We start from the raw sequence: 26905 nt of genomic DNA on the forward strand, positions 1-26905 counted from the left end.
AATCTTTGTACTTGTATCTCCAGTGCCTAGCACAATGTCTGGCACACAGTAGGAACTTAATAAATACTTGTTAATTGACTGATTGATTGATACCTGCCTTTTTCTTGAACACTATACTAACTACTGGCTGGGCATCTTTTCCTGCATGTACCAGAGGCCTTGTAAACACATTTCCAAAACAGAGTTTATTTCCCATTTCCCCTAAATAAATAGGCATTTCCTACCATCATGCCTCCACTTATTCTAGTCCCTTTGCCTGAACATTAAAAAAAAAACCTATCAGTTTCTGAAAAGCCTATTCAAAGCTTCCTCCCTTTTAATCTCTACAACCAGATAGCATCTCTCCTTAATCTGAACCCCAAAAGCACTTTGTACTGCATTTCACAGTAAGCATATTCTACCACATATTATAATAACTTGGGTTAAATGTCATGTCCTCTACTAAACGGCAAACTTCTAAGGGACAGAGATGATCATGCTTATCTTGGTTATTCTTCCCCCACCCCACCCGCCTTGGGTCAATGAGGGCTAAGTGACTTGCCCAGGGTCACATAGCTAGTAAGTGTCAAGTGTCTGAGGCTGGATTTGAACTCAGGTCCTCCTGAATTCAGGGCTGGTGCTTTACCCACTGCGCCACCTTGCTGCCCCTTTCTTGGTAATTCTTAAAGTTCCTTTCATAGTAAGATGTGTTTACTGAACAAAAATATACAACTAACTGAATTTTTCCATTCTTAAGTAATTAATTGTATTAAGTATATTGCTTTAGTTTCTTCATATTTTTCTTCTATATGAGTCACCTTTGTCCTGCATATCTTTCATTCATCCAACAAATGCTTATTATGATTATATAAATATATATGTGTATATAAAAATGTATATATAAACATATATCTATATTGTCAATTGTTTTAAAATTTATTAATTATATATAGTATGCAGGGTATTGTGCTCAACCTTGGAGGAAAGGACAAACTTTATGGGGTTGCTTGGTGGTGCAATGGAGAGAGTGTAGGGCATGGAAGCAGGAAGACATGAGTTCAAATCTGGCTTCAGACACTTACTGGTTGTGTGACCCTGGGCAAGTTATTTAACTCTTTTTGCCTCAGTTTGTTCATCTGTAAAAATGGAGATAATGACATCACCTACTTCCCAGGTTGTTGTAAGGATCAAATGAGATAACTCTTAGCATAGTGCCTGGAACATGGTAATGCTATATAAATGTTAGCTATTATTTGTTACTATTTTTAGAGATAAATATTGCCCCAATATAGCACACAGCCTAGCAAGGAGATAAAACAACAACTTGGCTAATGTGAACACTAATCCATCATAAATACATCGGAGCCTTGCAAGAGACAGTATGTGCTGTGAAGTTCCTGAATTACATTGCTGATAATGATATGCCTGTGGGAAAGAAAAATGTGTCTGCTCAGTGCCTTCTATAGGGTAATGGAAAGGAAAGAGTTTGCTACAGGCCCATCAGTCATTTGGTATTTACATGCAACTCAACTCTGTCTGTCTTAAGATAAAACTTACATAGGGCCCCTAGAATATCCTTTTATAAACAGGAAGTGGGATTAGAACAAAATATGATTGAAAATGTGTAATTTATATTTAATGGTTAAAAAACTCTTGTATGATATAATTTACTTCCCAAATATACTTTGTAGAATTGTTTTAAAACAAAACTGAAAAAAGCTGGACAAACATTTTGGCTTATAAGAAGCATTATAACTCTCTTAAATAAAAATGTTGCCTAAAATTATCCTTTAGCTTATATACCAGCCACATTCTTTTTGTTGCATTTCCCAGGAAATTATTCTTTTCTTGAGGCTGACTTCACTTGACATTTCGTACAATAGTTCTTTGATAAATCTTGTTTTGTTTTGGTCTGGATCTGTGACTTAATCAGTGTGGGGTAGGCCCAGTGTGGAAACTCCCTTTGCTGATATGTCATTAAGAGTTAACTTTGAGGGGCAGCTAGGTGGAGCAGTGGATAAAGCACTGGCCCTGGATTCAGGAGGACTTGAGTTCAAATCCAGGCTCAGACACTTGACACTTACTAGCTGTGTGACCCTGGACAAGTCACTTAACCCCCATTCCCCCCCCCCCAAGAGAGTTAACTTTGAGCACCGAAAGAGAGCCAGCCAGGTAATAACATGTGTTAGAGGCAGGATTTGAACCCAGGCTGGACTTCTCTCTGTTAGGTCATATCTTATCTTCTGGGAAAGAATATTTCACAATAAAAATTTCTACATAAATTGGTTTTATGTTTATGATAAAATACTTTTGCTTTTTAATCCAAATATCTTAAAAGTACATGTACTGGGGCATCTAGGTGGCACAGTAGATAAAGCACTGGCCTTGGATTCAGGAGGACCTGAGTTTAAATCCAGCCTCAGACACTTGACACTAGCTATGTGACCCTGGTCAAGTCACTAAACCCACACTGCCCTGCAAAAAAAAAGACCAAAAAAAAAAGTACATGTACTTCTACATAATAGAAAATAATGCTTTAGAATAAATGAGAAAACGTAAAATGCCATAATCATATGCTCATATTTCAACTGAATTTCATTTTACAATATTCTTCTTCATCCAATCATATAAGACTTCTATTAAAAATATTTTATTTGGTTTTGTTGAAAAGTAACATATTAGGCTATCATTTTCAACAATGTAATTTCTAATATTTTATTTTAACAATTTACAGGGCAAAAATAAAAACTTTTTTCTTTTTCTTTTCTTTCTTTCTTTCTTTCTTTCTTTTTTTTTTTTTTTAACATTTTAGAGCTTCTATCTTTGATCCAGTTGAACTTTTCCAATGAGAAAGAAAGCCTTACTGAGCAGCCCGGAAACATTTTCAGCAACTAGCAGGTAGGTAGCACAGTGAATAGAGAGCTGAGTTAAGTCAGGAAGACCTGAGTTCAAATCCAGCCTCAGACTCTTCCTACCTGTGTGACCCTAGGCAAATTACTTAACTTATTTCTGCCTCAGTTTCTTCAACTGCAAAATGGAGATAATAACAACACTTACATTCGAGGGTTGTAGTGAAGATCAAATGACGTGATATTTTTAAAAATCTTAACACTGCCTGACATGTAGTAGGCATCATTATAAATGTGTATTCCATCCTCTAACTAGCATACCAGATTGGTGATCAAGTAAGTTCTTTTCCAGTCACTGATTTGTCAATAAAACACTGAATTTATCTGTTTTGTCATCTGCAAAATTAGGATAATACCAACTGAATAATCCAGCTTTCAAGAAGTACTAACTACTAAAACAGAAATCTGAAAAATAGATGCTAAATGATATGTGAACACAAGAATGCCACACTTTATAAATAAAACACAATTCTTTAAGTATAAAGGCTTCAATGGGCATCTGGTCATTTTACGGTACCTGTAGTTAAAATGGAGATGAAGGTCACGATACAGAAGAAGATGACAAAAACAATTTCTATTCTCATCTGGAACCAGCGGAGTGTAGAGAGGTATAGGAACCAGCTTGCTGTGTGTAAATTCAGAGCTTTATGGAACAAGGTCTCAAAGTACGGTTGGCGTCCAAAAGCTCTTAGAGTCCACAGGCCTTTTAAACTTGTGACAAGGTGAGTAAAAATTGGAGTCCTAGCTGGAAGTATTAAAATTAAAAGCCCAATGAGTATTTTAATAAATTATAAAGATTGATATTACAGCATACCAATAAAGGCAAAACTTCAAAGCACTAGCAAGTTAATTAATATCCTTGTTTAGATGAAGGTATAGTCTGCATCTTGTAATAAAGTAATTCATTATTTTTCTTTAATGCATTTCCCTTTTAAGAAACTTTTAAGTACAGTCAGATTTTCCTCATCTTTGTTTTCATGATGTTTCTATTACCTGATATTATGTTCACTGATCAAAATTTAACAGTGATTCCAGAATCATAAGATTATTCAAAACCTAATTTTTTCATGTTTAACACCCAAGGATGTGTCCTGGGGCTTACCAAGGTCTTTAAATGAGTCAGTGATCCTCAGAGAAGATCCTAAAAAATATCTTCCTCAACACTTTGAAAGGTCTGTCATCTCACTATTGGGGGTACCATCTTTCTCAGGGCAGACAACTAATCCATTTGCGATTTTCTGCACCCTTTGCAATTCTTGTTCATCTCCAACTCACTGACTTCTGGCCATGGCACATAGCACTGGAGATATCATGGGCAATGCAGTTGAGGGAGGCCCTTTGCTATAACTCTTTGAGTCCCATTTCCAATGACATTTGCTTTCTTTTCTGTTGTTTTGTTTTTGTTTGTCTTGACCTGTGATTGATTTCACTGGTATAATGAACTCCAGGTAAGGAAACTCCTTCCACCATTATAGGTCACTACCCTCTTTGTAATTTTCAGTCTCACTGAGTTGCCTAGACCTGTAAGTCATTTAACGTTGACTTTCTCAGGGTGACACAGTCAATAGGGGAAAGAGGCAAGGCTTGAACCCAAGTCTTCCTGGCTCTGGAGCCAGCTCTGTATCTACTAGATCAGGCTGCCTCGTGGCACTACTGATGATATGATTTTTGCTGTGCTCACATTCATATTTTTAGTAAATGAGTATCCCACATTGGTAAAGAAATAAGATACATTTATAGCCCCAAGATAATGAAAGATAGGGTTTATCATACTCAAAAGCACTCTACATTTTTTTAACTTTTCTTTTTTCTTTTTTTCAAGAAACCTGGGAAGATTTATATGAACTGTCAAAGGCATTCAAAATAGAGTGGTTTTTCCTATGTGTTTTGCTTTTAAAATACTTTTTTCTGTAGGAAATAATAGATCACATGGAGAAAATAACAGAAGGAAAAATGTAAAAAAAAAATAAACCCAAATAAAAGCTAAAAAGGTTTTTGAGATTTATTTACAAGAAGAAAATAGTACTTATTAACCCATACCTTCAGATTCCAGTTGTTTTAGCTGCTGGGAGGTTTGGAGAAAATATGCCCTTAGTATAATAAAGGCTATTATCACGGGCACTGTTGCCAGGAAGATATATGGTTGTAAGGCTGACACTACAGCAAGAGCTCCAACTACAATCAGTATTAACTGTGGGATTAAAAAAAAAAAGCATTGATGAGAATTCTTTATCTTTCAGAGCACTGACATAGTAGAGATTGGTGATTTGTCTCTTATTGTAATGGTCAGCCTCTTTCTTAACCTAGGCAAGTCTTTATTAGGACAAAGAACTACAATTCCGACACGACTGTACAGCTTGGGTACACCAATCCAGACAACTTCTAAGTTATACTATCGGCCTTTTTGGAGTTTTATCGATGTTGTTGGTCAAAAGAATATTGGACTGGAGGAAAGAACACCAGCCCTACAGTCAGAAGATCTGATTTCAAAGCCCCAGCATGTGCCTGTTGCTAGGTTTTATGACTTATTAGCCATGTGTTCATTGGAAAGACAAATAATACTGAGGGTGCAGCTTAAATAATTTGACCACATAATGAAAAGACAGGACTCATTGGAAAAGACCTGGATGTTGGGGAATTCTGATGAAGGCAAAAGGACAGCAAAGGATGATAGGGAAAGATAGTGTCGTGGAAGCAATAAACATGAGACTGGAAAGATTTTGAGGGAGAATGGAAGAGAGAAGGGCTTCATGTACTATGTATGGTCCATGGGGTCACAAAGAGTTGGACATGACTGAATGAACAACAACAAGCCATGTAACTATGAAGAAATCACTGAAAATCTCCAAGTCTCAATTTCCTCCATCTGTAAAGTCACATTATGGTAATTCTTGAACTTCTTACCTCATGGAATTGTGAGAAAAGTGGGTCCTACACTTCTTAAATGTGAGATTTTATACATATGTGTATGCATATATGCATACATATTTGTATATAAATGTGTATGTGTGAAATTTTGGTTTGAACGTTTTTGAGTATCTTTTGGTACACTTTGAGAAAAACTGGAAAAAAACCTCACAACTAGGCATTGAAAAGGCAGTATGACAATGGATGGAGAGTTGGGCTCAACCAGAAATACATGGGTTCAAGTCTTATCTCTGGCACATACTGGCTGTGTGACTCTAGGCAAGATACTTAACTGCTCATCACTTTACAGCAGTGGTATCAAGCTCAGTGTCCCCTGGGATGCCTAGAACTAGATTAAAATGTAACTGGAAAGTATTTAACAAAATAAATAAAAATACATTGCAAGATCGATAATGTTGGTTTGTGGTTTTCTAAGTCAATATGCAACTGCAAAGATCTGTTTCTATTTGACACCATTTGCCAGTGGTATTAAATTCAAATAGAAACCGGCCACTAAACTGTAGATTAAGGATCCCAGCTATCAGCATATTTACATATTTATGTAGGAAATGGGACTTATGAATGTTGTGGACTGCATGTGGCCAGCATACATCTGACACCTCTAGCTATACAACTCTCTAAAACTAGAAGGTCTTAGAAGGTCCTGCCCTGAATTGGAAGGAATTTCCTTATCTGGGAGTTCCCTGTGCCAATGAAATCACAAGTCCAATCTATGTGTTTATGTGTGTATATGTTTTTGTGTAATTTCATTTGTACCTTTTTTGAAAAGCTTAGGACACCCCTTGAGAAAACTAGAGAAACTTGCATAGAGCACTAAAAGTGAATGGTTTAGATAAGAAAACAAATTTAAATTTAGCCCAGGTTATTAGTGATAGTTCCAGATGGTTCTTCCAACACTATCCACTAAAAAAAAAACAACAACAAAAACTCAACCCAAAACAAAACAAAAATATCACCTAAAGCATGAAGTAACCTTTGACAAGGAGAATTATGAATTATGCCATTGTAGCATTTCTTCATTAAACACTGTTCCAGATCATTGTCCTCACTATTAGTTTCCATTGGTAACAAGTATTTTATGCCAGTTGTAACAAGATAAAACATGACTTTTCAAGGGTTGTGTCACTCAGATCTTGATCAACCTATTTCAATAACCACCATCTAAGAATAGTTTTGTGTTCTATAGACACACAAAAAATCCAATAATTATTCCTCAGTGTCACTTGCTTTCAGCTTCTACTTAACCAGAGTGCCATAAATAACCACCTGTTGTTTTGTCACCATGGGAAATTCCCTCTACTGACACAGGTCATATACCATTTATTACTTATAGTCCTACAGAACTTTCCTTGGCTCAGGGAATCTTAGTGACTTACCCATGGGAACATAGTTAGTAAATGCCAGAGCAGGGATCTGATCACAGGTATTCCTGATTCCAAGTCCAGTACTCTAGCCATTATAGCATTAGTCTGATACCACGTCTGCCACCTACTAATTGTGTGACCTTGGACGACCTACCACTCACTGGGCCTCAGTTTCATCAGCTATAAAATTGGAAGGTTGTGTTATATCATCTCTGAAACACCTTTTAATTGTTTTTTGGTTTTTTTTTGTTTTTTTTTAATTTTTGCAGGGCAATGGGGGTTAAGTGACTTGCCCAGGGTCACACAGCTAGTTAAGTGTCAAGTGTCTGAGGCTGGATTTGAACTCAGGTACTCCTGAATCCAAGGCCAGTGCTTTATCCACTGCGCCACCTAGCTGCCCACACCTTTTAATTGTTAATCCATGATCCTATGGTAAATTGTTTGGTCTTGAATAGCAGAGGGAATGTGTATAACAGAAAAAGTATTGGAGTTGGAGATCTAGGTGTGGATATTTCTGCAACTCTTTCTTGTCTGTCTTTTGGCAAACTAGCACAATGAATCAATCAATAATTCAATTCCATTCCGTTTAATAAACATTTATTAAACATTCAATATGTGCCCAAAATGTTACAAGATATAAAAAGATGCCATTCCTACCCTCAAGGAACTTACAATAAAAATGAAGTGATGTGGAATAGACAAACCCAAGTATGATACTCAGTAGGTAAAGAAGTATGATAAGGGTGAAGGAGAGCCCACTATTACAGGTCTCTTTACAAACTTTTATAAGAAAATTTAAGGAGATTAACAGCTTTGTGGTGAGAAGTCATGGAAGATTAATAAAGGGAGCTTTATCTGAACTGATGCTTAAAAGTAAAGGATTTCAATAGGTGGATATGAGAATAGAGTGCAGGCAGTTATGGTGGTAGACATACAAATGCATGGAGGTGGAAAAATTAGTTTGAGATGAAGAAATATTTAATAGTTCTTCCCATTTGGATGGAATGCAGACTATATAAAGGGGAGCTGTGAAAATAGGCTGGAAAAATACATTTAAAATAGACTGTTAAGGGTCTTAAATATCAGGCTAAGGTATTTGTGTATTGTGCTATAGTGATCAAGAAATAATGAGATCTTTTGAGTAAAGGAGAAGAAAGTGTAGAAAAGGAGATAGTCAGGAGATGTCAATGGCTGTAGAAAGTTCAAGGAGACTGAGAACTGTGAAAAGGACACTGAATTTGACAAATAGGTCTTTGATAACCTTACAAAGAATAATTTAGAAGGAATTGTGAGATTAGAATATTAGTAAAATGAATAAAATTTAAAAAAATATTGTCCTTTTCATACTCAAGACATAACCATTTTCTCTGATGCCTTAATTTCTTATAATTAACCAAATTAAAGTTACAAACTTCTTTTCACATGTGTTCCACATAGGAAAGCTATAAAGTTTTCATCACCTCATTCTACACCTAGTCATATTTTGCTTTGAAGGTTTCAGATGGTTAAATAAGAGTAGAATACATTAGCATAATTAATTATCAAATATTCTTTTTCTTTTTTCTTTTTTTTTTTTTTTGCAGGGCAATGAGGGTTAAGTGACTTGCCCAAAGTCACACAGCTAGTAAGTGTCAAGTGCCTGAGGCCGGATTTGAATTCAGGTCCTCCTGAATCCAGGGACTGATGCTTTATCCACTAAGCCACCCAGCTGCCCCCAGTGATTTTTGAACTAAAGCATTGTCAGACTCATCTTATATGTGTGTGTCTACTTGCCATCATTCAGTCAGCCTTTGCAAATAGGCAATGTTGGTATAATTGAAAGAATATGGCCTGAGGAGGCAGAATGTCTGGATTATATTCTAAAATCTGTCATCACCTTTCTGGGTCCCAATTTCTTATTTCGTACATTAAGTAGACTACTGCCACTCTCCCACTCTGTGGTCAAGTCAAACTGTCCTTCTCTCTATTCCTCCAATATAGCATACCAACTCTCAACTCCTTGCCTTTGCACTGGTCATACCCACACGTATGAATGTACTTTCTCCTCACATCCACTTCAAAGAACCCTTCACTTCCTTCAAGACACTATTCAAGTGTCTCCTAAATCAAGCCTTTTCTGATTCTACTCCTCCTTCCCCCAACTGCTCATGCCCTCTCTACCTAAGTACCTTGTATTTATTTTGCACTAATTTATGCCACATATACTTATATGCATGCATTGTCTTGTTCAGTAGAATGTAAACTCCTTGAAAGAACAAATTTCCTTTCTCATATTTACATACCTATATTGTTGTTTAGTCATTTCATCATGTTTGACTCTTCACAACCCTATTTGTGTTTTTCTTGGCAAAGATATTGGAGCAGTTTGCCATTTTCTTCTCTAGCTCATTTTGCAGATGAGGAAATGGTGGTAAATAGGGTTATGTGACTTGTCCAGGGTCACACAGCTAGTGTCTGAGACCAAATATTCTATCTTCTGTGCCAACACAGTATATAGTAGACGCTTAACACATGCTGTCATTTGTCCTTCTTTTCAAAGAGGACCAATGACATTACAGGTGATATCCTGATTTGCATGTAAACAGCATTTAAATGTGGCAGAGTTGCACAAAGTCAACAACCTCACTCTCTGTTACTGAGTCATTGAAGTCCAGTGGCAAGACAAAAATCAGGACAACTGGTTATGGCCCAGGATGCAGTGAATGACTTTAGCACCTTCATTATCTGACTAAGCTCTAAGCACTCCACAGTACCTGTTTCAGCCGCCTTCATGGCCACTGGAACAAATTGTTCTCACTCACCCATTCTGCTGCAGAATGTCTGCACATGCCTGGGGTAGACATCCTCCTAACTCAACAAAAGGTATGTGGTTTGTCAGTTATCCTTGACCTGGTTTAGCCCATTTGTCAAGATGCTTTACTGGGGTGTGGTCATTGCACATGTTATAGACTCTTGGAGCCACAGGTGAGAGTTGGGTGAATCAGGTGGATACCAAAGGTAGATGTGCAGCTCTGAAAAGGGCTCAGCTAGTCCTCCCCTAAACACCCCACACACCATATATGCTAACTATATTTATTGACTAGATGGGCTTTTAAGTCCCTTGTCTCCAATTGCTGTGTTCTAAGGGGGTTTCCCCTTGTCATACTAGTTCTATGTGGGGCAGCTGGGTGGCACAGTGGATAGAGCACTGGCCCTGGAGTTAGGAGGATGTGAGTTCAAAACTGCCCTCAGAAACTTGACACTTACTAGTTGTTTGACCCTTGGCAAGTCACTTAAACCGACTGCCTCAAACACCTTGGGCCATCTCCAGTCATCCTGATGTATAGCTTGCCACTGGACCCAAATGGTTCTGGAGGAGAGAGTGAGGCTGGTAACTTTGCACAGCCCTCCCTCATTTAAATCCAATTTACTAAAAATCACTATATCACCCTGATGTCATGGTCCTCTGAGGATGAAGGACAAACAATAACAAGAACTATTTCTATGTCCCCCATGACAAGCAAATTTTAAAATTCAGGGTTCCGGGGCAGCTAGGTGGCACAGTGGATAAAGCACTGGCCCTGGATTCAGGAGGACCTGAGTTCAAATCCAGCCTCAGACACTTAACACTAGCTGTGTGACCCTGGGCAACTCACTTGGCCCTTATTGCCCCACAAAAAAATTCAGGGTTCCTTAATAAGGGATCAAATGTATAAATAATGAATCACTCTCTTATTTTAACTTTACAAAAGTTACATAAAGGAAAACCATGGTAGAGGAAAGTAAAGATTACACACTGAGTCACTATATATGTTTTAGAAAAATGCTCCAGAGAAGTAAAGAAGGTAACTAAAAGAGGTTCCATTAAAAAACAATCAATTTTCCATAAGCCTCAATCATCTAGATTAGAAGGTGTCAAATATGTGGCCCATAACACTCCTGAGTGTGACCTGAACTAGATTAAAACATAGTTATATGTGGTTTCCTAAGCCAATGTGCAGCCTGCATGGATCCCTAGGGACAGTTTAGTGGCCCCCCTTTCTATTTGAGTTTTAAACTTCTGATGTAGAATGCAACCACAAAAGCCAAAAAAGCTCTCTGAGCAAGAAGGAAAATAACTATCTAGTGGTGTCCCCTCCACACACACTTTACTATAGTGTGAAAAGTGCCTTTAGGAAAAAGATTGACTTTTGATTTCATTAGTATCTCTAGCACCTAGCACACTGCCTGGAAAATAATAAGCATTTAATATACACTTGTTAAAGACTGATGAGTCTAAAGCCCAAATATCTGGAGGATCTGTGATTAAGAGACAATTCCAACAACTTCTAAGACAACTTGAGAGAACCTCAGAAAAGACAGGACCTCCAGGAGCTGAGGTCTGGCCTAAGTGAAGGCCACCTCTAGGCTGACTCCACTGAATCAACAAATAGCAGCCTCAGGAGCAGCTCTGTCACAAATCAGGCTAAACCTCAAGAAATTTCACCTCAACTTTCACCTCACTCAAAGCCTGAGGAACGTTCTTTTCACCCCACAAACTTTCATCTAAGGAAAAGCAGAATAAATCACTATTAATCAGAGAAATGAAAATTAAAACAACTCTGAGGTATCACCTCACACCTATCAGAGTGGCAAATGTAACCTCCCAAAAGGAAAACATTGGACTTTGGAGGGGATGTGGGAAAACTGGGACACATGCATTTTGGTGGAATTGTGAACTGATCCAACCATTCTGTGGAGAGCCATTTGGATCTTTGCCCAAAGGGCTATAAAACTGTGCATACCTTTTGGTCCAGCAATACCACTGCTAAGTTTGTATCCCAAAGACATGCCAAAAAAGAGAAAAAGACCTATTTGTACAAAAATATTTATAACAGCTCTTTCTGTGGTAGCTAAGAATTGGAAATCCAAGGAATGCCCATCAATTGGGGAATGGCTAAACAAGCTGTGGTATATGATGGTGATGGAATATTATTGTGCTATGAGAAATGACAAGAAGGATGGTTTTAGAAAGGCCTGAAAAGACTTATATGAACTGATGTATAGTGAAGTGAACAGAACCAGGAGAACATTGTGCTTATTGTTTGATGAAGAATTGTGAATGACTTAACTATTTTCAGCAATACAATGATTTAATACAATCCCAAAGGGCTAATGATAAAGCATACTATCCACCTCCAAAGAAAGAACTGATGTTGATTGAACATGGACTGAAGAATGCTATTTTTCACTTTCTTTCATTTTTTTCCTTTTATTCAAGTTTTCTTATACAAAATTACTAATATGGTAATGTTTTACATAATTACACATGTATAACCTATATCTGATTGCTTACTGCCTCAGGATAGGGGAGGGAAGGGAGGGAAGGAAGGATAGAATTTGGAACTCAAAACTTAAAATAATAATGTTTATTATTTTAAAAAAGAAATTCAGCAAATGCTACAAAACAGGGCTTTATTTATTGTTTGTTGATTTTCTAGACTTAAGAAACTGATGGAGAAAATATTAATAATGCAGATTTAATCTAAAAATGAAAAATAAAACATAATAGTCCATAAAAAATAAAGAATAGCAGAGACTGACTGAAAGAAGATTGAAGGGCCTTCTGCTATTTCCAGTGGTCAGGCCTAGGGATTCTGGGCCATAGCTATGAGTGAGGAGGAGTAGGTACAACCCTGGTGAGTGTGGTACCATAGGAAGCAAGAATATTTTTGGGTCAGTGTGGCTGGGGCTTATGGGAGGAAAAGAGGAGTCTCCGAGGTTAAGCTCATGGACATAATTCAGAAAACAATAGGTAGAAGGACCTGAGGCCTAGGACAACCTTACCCATAGCTCAGGATTAAAACTTGATACTAAATATAATAAGCTACTAAAAAATAAAATAAGACAAATTGAAAATAAAAATGAGCAAGCAAAGGAAAAAGAACCCAACCACTGATAGCTACTTTGGTGTAAAAGAAGAACTGGATTCATATTCAGAGGAAGACAGCGAGGTAAAAAAAAAAGCCACTCCTATCCCAAAACATCGAATGGTCATAAGCCCAAAAAGAGTTCTTAGAAGAAATTAAAAAGGAATTTAAAAAATCAAATAAGAGAAATCAAGGAAAAATTAGGGGAAAAATAAAAGCAATCCAAGAAAATTATGAAAAGAAAATTAGCCAATTGGAAAAAGAGGTACAAAATCTTAAGGAAGAAAATAACTCCTTTAAAACTAGAATCAGGCAAGAGGAATCAAATGATGTTTTAAGACACCAAGAAATAAACCAGAAAAAACAGAAGAGAATCTGAAACACCTCATTAGAAACTGATCTGGAGAACAGATTGAGAAGAATAGTTGGACAACCTGAAAGTTATGATCAAAAATAGAATCTGTATGTAATAGTATAAGAAGTTATTAAGGAAAATTGCCCTGAAATTCAAGAACAAGAGGGTAAAGTAGAACTAGAAAAAATCTACCATTTACTACCTCAAAGAGATCTCAAGAGGAAAACTTAGAGGACTGTTATAACCAAGTTTCAAAACTCTGAAAGGTTAACTAGAAAATATTTCAATCAAGAAGAAAAAAACAACTTAAATACTACAGAAATAGAGTCAGAATTTCACAAGACCTAGAAACTTCTACTCTAAAAGACTGTAAGGCCATAGATCTAGGAACATTATATTTTGAAGAGCAAAAGAGCTGGAGCTGCATCCAAGAATAACTTACCCAACAAAGTTAAGTATAATCTTGATTTTTTTTTTTAAAAAAAGGACATCTGATGAACTGAAAGACATTCAGGTATTTGTAACAAAAAGACCAAAACTCAATGGAAAATTCAATATAAAAGATCCATAAAAAATATAAGGAAAACATTAAAAACATTCATTAAGTTCAAACTATTTATTTTCTACACATACACATACACATATACACATATAATATGAAAATGTTATCAGTTATCTTAAAACTGCCATCATTATGAAGGTAGTTTGAAAGAAAAAGTTGGGGTTAAGTTATTTATGATGGGGTGATTCTAAAAAACACAATTGGGTAGGAAAAGGTAAAAGGGAGCAATCATATTATCAAAATGGGGTGTGAAAGGAAAAACTAATACAGAGGAAGAAGGTGGAGGTGGAGGTCTAGTAATGTAGGAACCTTATTCTCATCTGGGTTGAAGAGGAAACAACATGTATATCTGGAAGGTGTAGAAGTCTTCTGAATATACAGAGAGGTGAGAAAATTGGGGGACAGGGCGAAGGAGGGACTTTTAGTGGGGTGTGTAGATTGGGATTTGGGAGGGTGGGGGCAGGGGAGGGGAAGACTCTTGGAAGTGTTGGTAAAGCGGGAGTGGAAGAAGATAAGCTAATACCAATAGGATAAAATTAGAGGCTTTGAAAGAAAACAGTAAAAATAAGATAGAGGGAAATTCACAAATAATAATTTTAACTTTGAATGTGAATGGGATGTTGGAAATTGCAGGGATCCCCATCAACAAAAAATGGCTGAACAGGTTGTGGTGTATAGTTGTGATAGAGTGCTATAAGAAATGATAAGGTCAGTGATCTTAGAAAAATATAGAAAGACTTACATGAAATAATGAAGAGCTAAATCAGCAGAACCAAGAGAACAATGTATACAGTAACAGCAATATTGTTTTAAGAACAACTTTGAGCAAATAAGTCATTCTATTATAAATAAACAAATTAACTATGCTTTTTTTTTTGGTGGGGCAATGAGGGTTAAGTGACTTGCCCAGGGTCACACAGCTAGTAAGTGTCAAGTGTCTGAGGCCAGATTTGAACTCAGGTACTCCTGAATCCAGGGCTGGTGCTTTTTCCACTGCGCCACCTAGCTGCCCCCTACAAATTAACTATGAAAGGCAAATGAAGAAAGATTCTGTGTCCAGAGAAAGAACTGATAAATAGAAGTATGTATAAAATGATTATATATATATATATGTGTGTGTGGGTGTGTGTGTGCGTAAATATATACACACATATGTAAAATGTATTTACATACACACATGTATATATATATATATATATATATATATATATATATATATATATACACACACACACACATACACCTATTTCTGTCTAACAGTAGCCATCTCTAGGATGGGGAGAGAGGGAAGAAAAAAGAAAAAAAGAAATTTATATGATAATTTTATTATACTTTAAAAGGAATAGCAAGTTGTACATAATAGATTTGCAGCTTCATGTAAAATCATCTTTTTATTATGCTATGTTTTATTCCATAAATTAGAAATAAAACCATTTTGAGAGAGAGAGAATGAACTCTAGAGCCAAGAGATCACAGAATCATAAATCTTGGGTTTAAAGGAATCTCAAGGGTCATCTAGCCCAGATCCTTCATTTTCTAGATCATAAATCTTGTCTATGACTTAGAAGAAAAATTCTAGGAAATTTCCTGAACCACATTAAAACACATTAAAAGATACACAAAAGGGGTGGCTAGGTGGCGCAGTGGATAAAGCACCAGCCCTGGATTCAGGAGTACCTGAGTTCAAATCCGGCCTCAGACACTTGACACTTACCAGCTGTGTGACCCTGGGCAAGTCACTTAACCCCCATTGCCCCACAAAAAAAAAAAAAAGATATACAAAGGTTTACAAAGCCAATAGTTGTCAGAGGCTAGATCTTGAACCCAAAACTCTTGAGCTTCAGGAACAGCCCTCTACCCACTATACCAAACATTGACCCAATCTTGTGTATAAAATTAAGATGGTTGACTTAGACTTTGCTACTGCCTTCCCCTGGCAGCTTTCAGTTTTGCCTCATTTCTAGCAAACACCGGTAGAGGATAAGATGCTAGCCCAGTGGCAAGAGCAAGCAGTGAAACTTCACAGCACATGAAGAGGCAAAAGAAATAACGATCAGAAATTCTTTGGGATCCTATAATCAGGCCCAGACACTTCAATATCAACCCTGACCTTTCCCTATCCCAAAGAGCATCAGTGTAAAATAACTGATGTTTATAATAATGTTCCAGTAATGAAGGGTAAAGTATGTTCTGTTTGCTCATTAGTGTATAGTAAATTTTGGAAAGTTGTCATTTATTCAAATGTGATTTGTGAGAGGCAGCATGACATAATGGACAGCATGTTGAACTTGGAGTCAAGACTTCAGCACTTCCTTGTTTTGTGAAAGTCACCTCACCTCAATGGGTCTCAGGCAATTCTGTAAGATGTACCTGCTAAACTATTGATAGGTTGTGATTTCTTAAAGGAAGAGCCTACGTTATCTGTAAGTTTCTGTCCTAAGCACTAAAAATTTTTTTAAATCTCCTAGAAATTAGCATAGCTAGTATAACAGAATAGTGTAACAGTTCATATTTTATATGCTTAACAAATGTTTGTCAATAGAATGAATGATCAGAAGTGGATACAATGTGACTTGGATCAGTAATAAAGCAGAAACAAGAATAAGAATTACTGGAAAGGATAATATGAGACAAGTCATAGTCAAATGTGACGTACACATATAGGAGCCATTAGATGTGTTTAGAAGTTAATTAATCTATATAATACTTATTTAAAACTAAAATTTTTGAAGTCATCCTTAGACTATTTTAAAAATGATGAGAAGTACAATTGAAAAAGAAAAGGTCAAGGAGAGTTGAATTGAATGAATCCTGTTGCAACCATGCCTTAGGCTTTCATATGCCATATTCATTGAGGACTAGTCATGTGTAACTAGAGAATGAGGAACAATTGCCAGAACTCATAGACAAAAAAAAATTAATTTCATTGAATTACTGGTCTCAAGTAAAATCCATTAGAGGATTCCAACAGCTACTGTCATGAGTTGCAACTTTAAATAGAGGAAACTGTGTCAAAACCAAAACAGTGCCACTCACTTGGAACGGTAAATTCATTACATTGTTTGCTTGTTTCAGTGTGAGGCAAACTGACCTTTTGATTATTTTGCCTCTAACAATGTGCTTTCTGTACACATGTGCATGTCATCTTTCTTATTTTGATTTTCTATCTTCTTTCTAACACATCAATATGAGTTTCTTCCTTTTTGCTGGAAGGCTTAGGAGAGGTGGAGGTGGAGGGGGGATAGAAATGAGTCAACCAGGGAGGGATCATATCCTACTCCATCTCTTTCCAGTGCAGATGACTACAGTTGTGGCATTTATGATCTGGGAAACCCATGGTGAAATCTAGATAGGAAGCTTTAGTCATATGTGTACCAAAGGCCAAGGTTATCAAATGATGTCATAGTTGACATTCTGTAGCTTATAGGCATCTAATGTGGTTTCCCAAACCAGGATGGGCCCTAGGCATAATTGTTAGGTAGACAAACCTAATTTTGGATGATTGCCCATCTCAGTTTAACAAGCTCCCTCCTTCCTCTTCAAATACCTTTCATTCACTTCTAACCCCAATTTCTAAATCCCTAAAGAGCTGTCTTCAGGGCATCCATGTGAATCAGTCTGGTTTTCCATATCTTCAGAGTCAACTGGCTAGTGTATATACAGGTGTTCCAAAAGTCTTAATGTAGTGTTAAGATTTTATAGCTTAAAACTGCACTAAGACTTTTGTGACATGCTGTGTGTCACCTCTTCCAAGAAAAATAGTTGCATTTTAACATGTTTTTTCAAGGCATAATGTTGTTTTGTGTGGGTTTGTTTGGGGTTTTTTTGGTGGGGTAATGAGGGTTAAGTGACTTGCCCAGGGTCACACAGCTAATAAGTGTCAAGTGTCTGAGGCTGGATTTGAACTCAGGTCCTCCTGAATCCAGGGCCAGTGCTTTATCCACTGTGCTACCTAGCTGCCCCATCAAGGCATAACATTTTAACTCAGAAAAACTCTCATTCTTTGAATCTTGTCACCATGGTTAACTTGTGTTGGAGATACTTAGGTCAGAGAAGACTTGCAATGTCCCTCAAAAGTCACATTATAGAGGTAGCTACTTATATTACCCAAATGTATTGCTGGCCCTCATCTTATCTCTTGATATAAAGCATCAGTTATTCTGAGATAGCATTGATTTTTCAACTGTACTATTTCTTTTGGTTCCCCATTTTCATTTTATTTTAAAAGTACTCTTCATTACCAAATTCAACACGATTGAAAGATACCTCAAACTCTAAATTAAATGTGGGCAAAAAGGAATTAAGTACTCAAATTTAAGCTTTTTTAAAGACAAAAGCAACAGATTCTGCTAGAGAATAGTTATTTTACAAACCTGGATGAAGTCAAATATTGTCAGTGGCAGAAGGTCATCTAGAATTGCTATATCTTTGGAGAAACGGTTTAGAATCCCACCTAGGGGTCAAAAGAAAGAAAACAGACTGTCAGAAATCAATGGATTCAAAGGATCAATTTTTGATGACCTCTAAAGCATAGAGATAGAAGCAACATGTTTTCAGTTGACCTCAACTTCAAAAATGTTGAGTGTTTTATAATAGTGTTTACAGCATCAGCTTGTATCTCTAGACATATAAAGATAAATCATTTTTGTTAAGTTTCAGGGTGAAAAATCTCCAACCACAGTGGACTTTTTATCTTTGATCACAAATAATGTCCAACAGTGTAACCATGTTCACACTCCAGTCCGTGGATACACACCTTAGTGCAACTATAATATACTGAGATTCCTGGCATCTTTTTAATTCAGTGAAATAAAAAGCTAAGTATTTAATAATGGAGATTCTCCATAGCTTTTGCCAAGTAGTTTAAAAATACACATAAGTAAAAAACAACCACCACCACCACCACCAACAAAAAGCACTGGCGCTAGAGGTAAGAAGACAAGAATTGGAATCTTTCCACTGACTTATACTTACTACCTATTTAACCCTGAGTGAGTCACATGACCTAAGTCATTTTCCTCATCTATAAAATGGGGACAATAATGAGTATAATACTTATCCCACTGTATTGTTTTGAGTATCAAAATGAGATAAGATATATCAAGTTCTTTGTAAACCTTAGCTATATAAATATCAATCATTTTTTCCTCATAATACCAAAAATCAAAGGCCATTATACAAATTATTACATATAGAATGAATTCTTTTAAATCCTCAAAAAAATCTCAAAACAGATAAATTGAGATACTTATAATTTAATTTAGCATAAGTCCAGGGGGGTGCTGAAGCTACCTCAATCCAGCTTGTGAGTTGACTATTAAAATTTCAGTGTCAGCATTTATACCTCAGAAATTGGCAAAGATTATAAATGAGGACTTGATTTGTTGTTTTGTTGATTGTCTAAATTCAATAAATGGAGAAATGTTAATAATGAAGATTAAAATTTAAAGTGTTTCATGAGTACTTTTTTTCCCCAGGGAGCTGATTGTTAAATATTAACTAATATATCCCTACTTAAGTTCCTGTACCAACATAAGTAAGTACAAATGGATATTCATTTGTTTTCCTTTGCACCTTTTAAATGATAGACTCAGGCTAACAGAGACCATCCAAAGCTCTCTTAGTCCTCTCTATGGACTTCAGGAAGTATCACGTACATGACTGTGTTCATTTAATAATTATAAGTTAGGCAATAGATACAACATTCTCCAATGTGTGTGCTTTGATATCTGAAAACAAATATAGCACAGTTCTCATCTTTCCTACACGTAGACCCATTTACTTTTGTTCTTTGTAAAAAATAGGGGAGTGGGGCAGCTAGGTGGCGCAGTGGATAGAGCACCGGCCCTGGAGTCAGGAGTACCTGAGTTCAAATCCGGCCTCAGACACTTAACACTTACTAGCTGTGTGACCCTGGGCAAGTCACTTAACCCCAGTTGCCTCATTAAAAAAAAAATAGGGGAGTTACATCTCTCTTAGTAACAATCCACAACACTTCTTGAGTGATCTTAGGCAAGTCACTTAACCTATTTAGGCCTCAGTTTCCTCAGTAATAAAATAAGGGGATTGGACTAGATGACCTTTGAGGTCCCTACCAGTCCTTGATCCATGATCCTAAGTAAAGCTTATTTAATAATCTTGCCTTCTATCTATAAATATGAACAATCTGCAGTATAAATGGTTATATGTATTTATAGATTTCTTTAAATAAAAAATTTATACAAACTAAATCTATAGATTTTGTGGAAAAAACTAAAAGCAGTTTCAGGAAAAAATTATGAATAAAATACTTATTGCTTTTCAAATGATAGTTTTCTCTCAAAATGTCAGAATTTCTTGTCTCAATGAACTCTGCACATGACACTATACTTAAATATTGTTGAATTTTTATAAATGACTGGAAAATTTAAAAATGATCAGAGACAAGAAAATAAATTTAATAAAGATGAATTCTGTATAGGAGAACTGGGGATCATAAATATTTAGCTGTCTTAACAGATTAAAAAAAGTGAACCACAAATCATAATGTAGTAGAAGTAAATGAGAATCAGACAATTCAGGAGATAGAGGTAGGCTTAGGTAACCCTAATATTATGCTTGGAGGTAGAAAGAGAAATGGATTTGAATTCAAAGTATCAGGGTTTAAATTCTATCTCTACCCCTTCATATTACTTACTGTTTAGGCAAATATTAAACCCCTATGGGTCTATTTCCTCACCTATAAAATGAGGAGATTGTAGTAGAGAATGCCTAAGGTTCCTTTCAGCTTAAAAAGCAGAATTATTTTTAATATTTTTGAGGTCACTGTGTTCAATTCTCTACAACCTGGAGAGGCTTCAGAGCACCTCTACAAACAATTAAAATGTTGAAAAAAATAAGATGCACTAGAAACATTTAAGAGGATAGGGAAGACTGAGATGCCATTTATTAGTAGCTTTCAAAAGTATGAAGAATTCAGGCAGTTGGTAAGATATAGTGAAAAGTATGCTATAGTAAAAGTCAGAAGATTTGAGTTCTGGTACCACTTCTACCACCTACACTAACAATAGCTATGTTACCTTGAGCAAATTACTTATTCTTTCTGGCTTTGAGATTCTTCATTTGTTAAATGAGGGAGTTAGACTATATGATCTCTAAAATTTCTTCTGCCCCCTGATATTTTCTGGTTTCTAAACAGAGAATGCTTTAAAGTGCTTTTTTCTCTAAGGTATAGTTTCCTAATCATTCAGATACAGATGATGATATTTTCCTTACATATCTCACTGGATTGTCAGAAAGATTAAACAAGCTAATGAATGTAAGGATACCAAATTACCTTAGATGTTTAGGGTGCTAGTCTTTATTTCTGTCCTAAAAATGCAAGAGCAAACAACTGGGTTTGAATGCAAATGAGAGAGGAAGACTGTTAATTGCTCTTACAGAATTGGATTTAAAATAGCTGTCTGACATTAAGCAAGTTTTTCTCCCCTTCTTTAGGCTTCTTTATAAAATGAAAGCCATTATTTGTTGTTGTTGTTGTTGTTGTTGTTGTTGTTTGGCAGGGCAATGAGGGTTAAGTGACTTGCCCAGGGTCACACAGCTAGTAAGTGTTAAGTGTCTGAGGTCGAACTTGAATTCAGGTCCTCCTGAATCCAGGGCCAGTACTTTATCTACTGCACCACCTAGGTGGCCCCAATGAAAGCCATTATTAACCCCATTTTATAGTTACAGAAACTGGGTCAAAAAGAAGTTAAGGAATTTGCCAAAGGTCACACAGCTAGTAAGTGTCTAAGGCTAGGTTTGAACTCAAGTCTTCCTGAATTCAGGGCTATTACTCTTCACTGCCCCATTAGCTGTCTCTAACCAGGCTTGTGCAGCTATAGGGACATGACATGAGGACAAATTTTGCTATCATGTCTTTACTGATATGATGTTTTAGAATAAGGTAGTGACCTAATTGACTGATGAGATAAGACCTAAATGATGAATGTGATAAAAAAAAATCTTGATAGATAAATAGACAAATGATAGATGCGACTTTTGTAAGTGTATGCTATTGGTCACTAGAGGGATTGGACCAAAAAAAGTGGGTATTTCAGTGCAAACTATCACAACCGGAAAACAAAAACAACAACAACAAAAACTATGGTCACATATCCTTGGAGATCAATAGAGTCATTTCACACAAAGTACAGTGCATTCTTTCATCAAGATACCTGGTTTCAAAGTGTTGAAAGTTGACATAGGTGCTTTCAAAACGGAGCATAACATTTTGTGATGCAGAATTTTGGAGACTGATATTAGTGTATGCACCAGTGGTACACCTCTGAGTATTCCTAGGGCAAAAAATGTGTCAGCTACTCCCACATAAATATAAAACAAATAGTATTTGCTGGTGTCGGTGACAATGACTGCAAAGGAGTTATTGGTCCCAAGTGTACTATTTGGATTATTGTTAAGAGATATCCTGTAAAAAAAAAAAAAGGTGAAGTAATTATTCAGCAAGTGGAGATCTCTTTTTGTTTTATTTTTCCAAAAACATAAACAATACTGACTTTGAATTTAATGGATCCCCAAAATTTTACTCACTAGAGAAGGTGAACTACTGAGATGTTTAGAGAATGAGAAAAGTTCATCATACCATAGCCAAAGCCAGTCTAACCTTTGAAATACATTAAAACATGCAAAAAAGATTTCATTTGAATTTAAAAAAAAAACCATGAAAACAATTTTCATGTTTGAATTGATTCCCAAAAAACTTAATCTCAGAGAAAAGTAGGTGTAAATCTTTTCCACAGGCACTGGCAGAAGACAATAGGATGTGGACATGGTCAAGTCTTTTCTTTCTCAGTAAAACTAATAAAGACCCAGGCAGAGAGAAAAATAGAAAATACAAGTTAAATCAGTATAACTTTGAAACAAATTTTTATTACTCCCTTGCCCTCTCATAAAAAAAGAGTGAGCTTAATGCATAGTAAAATCTTTTTAGAGATACAAAAATACATCAGAAATAAGACAAAACAACATGGGATACTCACTCTTGAAGGATCCAAAATCCAACTAAAGAAGCAGCCACCTGCAATAGGACAACAAACAGTTAAAATTTTCCCTCCCAAAGAGTGTTCTTTTCTATATCATCCACTCCCTGAAAGCACATGATTTTTATTTTGTTCAGCAGCTGTAATAATTGTCCTCAGCACTAGTATGTTCAGTGAGAAGACGTTAAGAGAAGAGAATTCCAATTCCATCAGAGTACAATACGTTGCTACTTCTTCCCCTAAATCAGCAAGAAAATTTAGCAAATCTCATCAGTAGTGATAGGGTTATGGTGAAAGCATTTGAATGGGAAAATTACTTTTCACTGGTTTCATGAAAGAATTTACAAAAGCTCATTCATGGTCACAAGTAATGTTTTCCATAGGAAACATCTGAATATAAAGTTTCGCAAAATTTTGTCAGTGAGTATTTTTCTTCATTTTTTTGCCTGATCATTTATTTTATTGTGATTATCACAGACACTAACAAATACAATCATTTCCATATACAAAAAAGAACAGGAACAAAAGAATAGCATATGACACTTGATTTTGTCCATCTTACTTTAAAAAAATCTATAAAAAATTAAGTCTGATAGTGTTAATACTGCCATGTTTGTTTAGGTCTCTCATCCCTCTTCTGTCCTGTTCTATGTATTTTATAAATGGTTTATTCACATTCATTTTTTCTTATTTCTTGGGGGGGAGGAAGGTACACCATGGAGTTTTAAGTAGAGAATTCTGCAAACCACTAGGAATAATTGCTGAGATCACTTGTAATTGGGTATTAGCCCTGAGCATGCTGATACAGTGTTAAAATACTTCAAACCCTGACTACAAAGAATTACATAAGAATCCTGTTTAGTTGATGAAAGCACTATATATTTCAAACAATTGATGCTCAATTCTATTACCTACAAAGCAGTCTATTTTAAGAAGATTAAGATTCATGAAGAGAAATAAAAATTCTAATTGTAGACAAAAACTCAAAGTTCTTTTAAAAATCTATCTAGGAAAAAAAAATCTATCTAGGAAGGGGCTGCTGGGTGACTCAGTGGATAAAGCACTGGCCTTGGATTCAGGAGGACCTGAGTTCAAATCCAGTCTCAGACACTTGACACTAACTAGCTGTGTGACCTTGGCTAAGTCACTTAACCCTCAATGCACCACAATTTTTTTTTAAATCTATCTAGGAAGATAAAGTACAGTTATGCCAATACAAGAGGCATTGGTATGGAAGTCTTGGAGAATTTCTAAGTATGAAAAATTCCATTCGAAGGGAAATATTCCTTTTGAGGTAGGCATGGAAAGTAAATGTGCAAATAATAATATTTGTATTGCAAGCCTTAGACAGTTGTTATAAAGAAAATTCATACTGTGATAATATAAATATGAGCTATTATTTCCTTTTTATAGACAAGTGAACTAAAGCCTGAGGTAATGTTAGGAACTTCAGTAAAATTAGAACACTGATACAACAAAAACCAAGTGCTGATTTATGTGCATAATACTTTTATCTATATCTTCTGTCTGACTTGCCCTCTCAATCTCCAGTCTTAATTTCCAGGCACCTCCTGATATTTCTACCTGGATTTCCAACTATCACTTCAAACTCAGCGTCTAAAACTGAACACCTCATTTTCCCCATCCCTTGCCAAACTAGTTCATCCTCCTGATTTCCATACTCCTAGTAATGGTTCTGCCATTTCCCTGGTAACCCTAATGCAAAGCTTGTCATTCCCATATCCAACCAGTTGACAAATCTGATCTATTCTTGTTTCACAATCTGTCTTAAAATATATATCCTTTTTCTTGCCCCTCTACTTCAGTTTAGACCTTTATTATATGATGACTCGACTATTAGAGTTGCTTCTAATCTGGTTGGTGTCTCTATCCCTTCTCTCCTCCTTGAAATTCATCTAACAAATTGCTAACAACTGTATCTTCTTAAAACATCAACATCTTAACCATCCTTCTTGGCTTTCCACTGCTTAAAGGATTAAAGGATTTTTTTTTTTTTTGCTAGACATTCAAGATCCGCTCGTCTGTTTTACCTACATTTCAAGCCATTTTCCCACTATTTATACAATATTCATCCATTCATTAATTTGTTCATTCACTCAGTGTTTACTGAATACAAACAAGGTGAAAGGGGCCTCCTATTTTTTCAAAATTTTACTCACCATTCCCTCATCATCCCTTATAGTTTCTCACTTCTACATCTGTGTTCATGCTATTTCCTCTGACTAAAATACCTGTCTGTACCACCATCGCCATACCATACACAGATGTAGACTCACACATACACACACAGAGATGCTCACTCAAAACCTCCACCTAATGAAATTCTGTCCATTTTTATAAATAGGTTTGTTTGCTTAAAAAAAAAAAAAGGCTAGTGCAAATGGTCATTCTAGGCAGAAGGGATCTCTCTACATCTGGACTATTTCAGTGCTTATTCTATCAGTATTCATTCTTTCCTTAGAAGCTGATATCTAGTACTGCAGTTATCTAAATACAAGTCATATCCCCAGATAGTCTGTGAAATGACTATGGGGAAGGGATCGGGTCTTTGTACATCTTTGAATACCTACCCCACAGGTCCCAGTACAGCTGCCTGACATAGAATATCACTTGATAACTATTTGTTGAATAAATGACTGTACTTTAATGCATCACATGAAAATTTTAAGACTTAACTTCTTTTGGGGCAGCTAGGCAGCACAGTGGATAGAGCACTGGCCCTGGATTCAGGAGGACTTGAGTTCAAATCCAGCCTCAGACACTTGATGCTTACTAGCTGCATGACCCTGGGCAAGTCACTTAACCCCAATTGCCTCACCAAAAACCGAAAACAAAAACAAACAAAAAAACCCAGCTTTTTCATTGCAAAGCTCTAACTTTAGCAATAAAATATTGAGTTACAAACAAAGCAAGATTGAAGAAGAGAGGAAAGGAGAAGGAAGAAATGTGAAGGGAGAATATTAGAAGTCCAGACCTGTGATGTCATCAGTATACAGACCTTCTGAATTGGAAATTTCCTCTACCAATACAGATTGAGCACTCATCTGTAACTTAGAGTCTTATAGTGCTATTTGGGAGTACTTAGAGGCTCAATGATTTGCTCTTGGTCACAGACCTAGTCAATGTCAAAAGCAGCACTTGAATCCAGGTTTGTTTTGTTTTGTTTTGTTTTTAGAGCAATGAGGGTTAAGTGACTTGCTCAGGGTCACGCAGCTAGTGTCAAGTGTCTAAGGCTGGATTTGAACTCAGATCCTCCTGAATCCAGGGCCAGTGCTTTAATCCACTGTGCCACCTAGCTGTCCCCAGTCCTTCAAGAGTTTAAAAAAAACTTAACATAATTTAAAATTGAATATCTAATATTAAGGATTGAATGATGAGAGCTAAAGTCATATGTAAAACATTCAAATGCTTATTAATTTACTGATTAGAACATATTATTGTTATTGGGGAAATAGATAGGGGTCTGGGGTAGTGGTTCTTAGGAATTCCTCTTTAAAGAATTACACCCTCTTGCACATAAATCCAATTAGAATAAAATAATAATTTATTTAGGGGCTATAGAAAGGAAACTAAGAGAGAAATCCTTGGGCTTCTCATGGGAGAAGGCATGGCACAGAGGCATGGCTCTCTGAAGATACCTATCTCATCAAGCAGTAGACAGGCAGAAACTTTTATAGACTACCGATGGTGGTCCGATGATCATCTGACTGTGGAAAGTTCCCTTATTGGGGGAAGCCCATCCCCCACTAGTGGTGGCTGGGGGAAGTTGGGTGAGGGGCAGCTCCAGATCTCTCAAGCCATCTCTCTCCCCCTCAATCCACAAAGGCAGCAGTCATGCTTAATCTTATCTCCTTGAAGTGTGGGGGAGACTGGAATGAAGGG

At 36.3% G+C, this 26905-nt stretch overlaps 1 protein-coding gene across 1 annotated transcript in view; it reads right to left on the bottom strand.

The window, feature by feature from the left end:
- CFTR (CF transmembrane conductance regulator) overlaps positions 1-26905 on the bottom strand; it is a 235257-nt gene that overhangs the window by 56219 nt on the left and 152133 nt on the right. Inside the window, exons 17-21 of the mRNA XM_043967579.1 lie at positions 23003-23040; positions 22181-22431; positions 18359-18438; positions 4929-5079; positions 3406-3633 (exon numbers count right to left, since the gene is read on the bottom strand). Coding sequence (XP_043823514.1) covers positions 3406-3633; positions 4929-5079; positions 18359-18438; positions 22181-22431; positions 23003-23040 — 748 coding nt within the window. The remainder of the gene's footprint in view (positions 1-3405; positions 3634-4928; positions 5080-18358; positions 18439-22180; positions 22432-23002; positions 23041-26905) is intronic.

This window comes from Dromiciops gliroides, chromosome 5 (genome assembly GCF_019393635.1).
Source record: "Dromiciops gliroides isolate mDroGli1 chromosome 5, mDroGli1.pri, whole genome shotgun sequence".
Taxonomy (NCBI): Eukaryota; Metazoa; Chordata; class Mammalia; order Microbiotheria; family Microbiotheriidae; genus Dromiciops; species Dromiciops gliroides.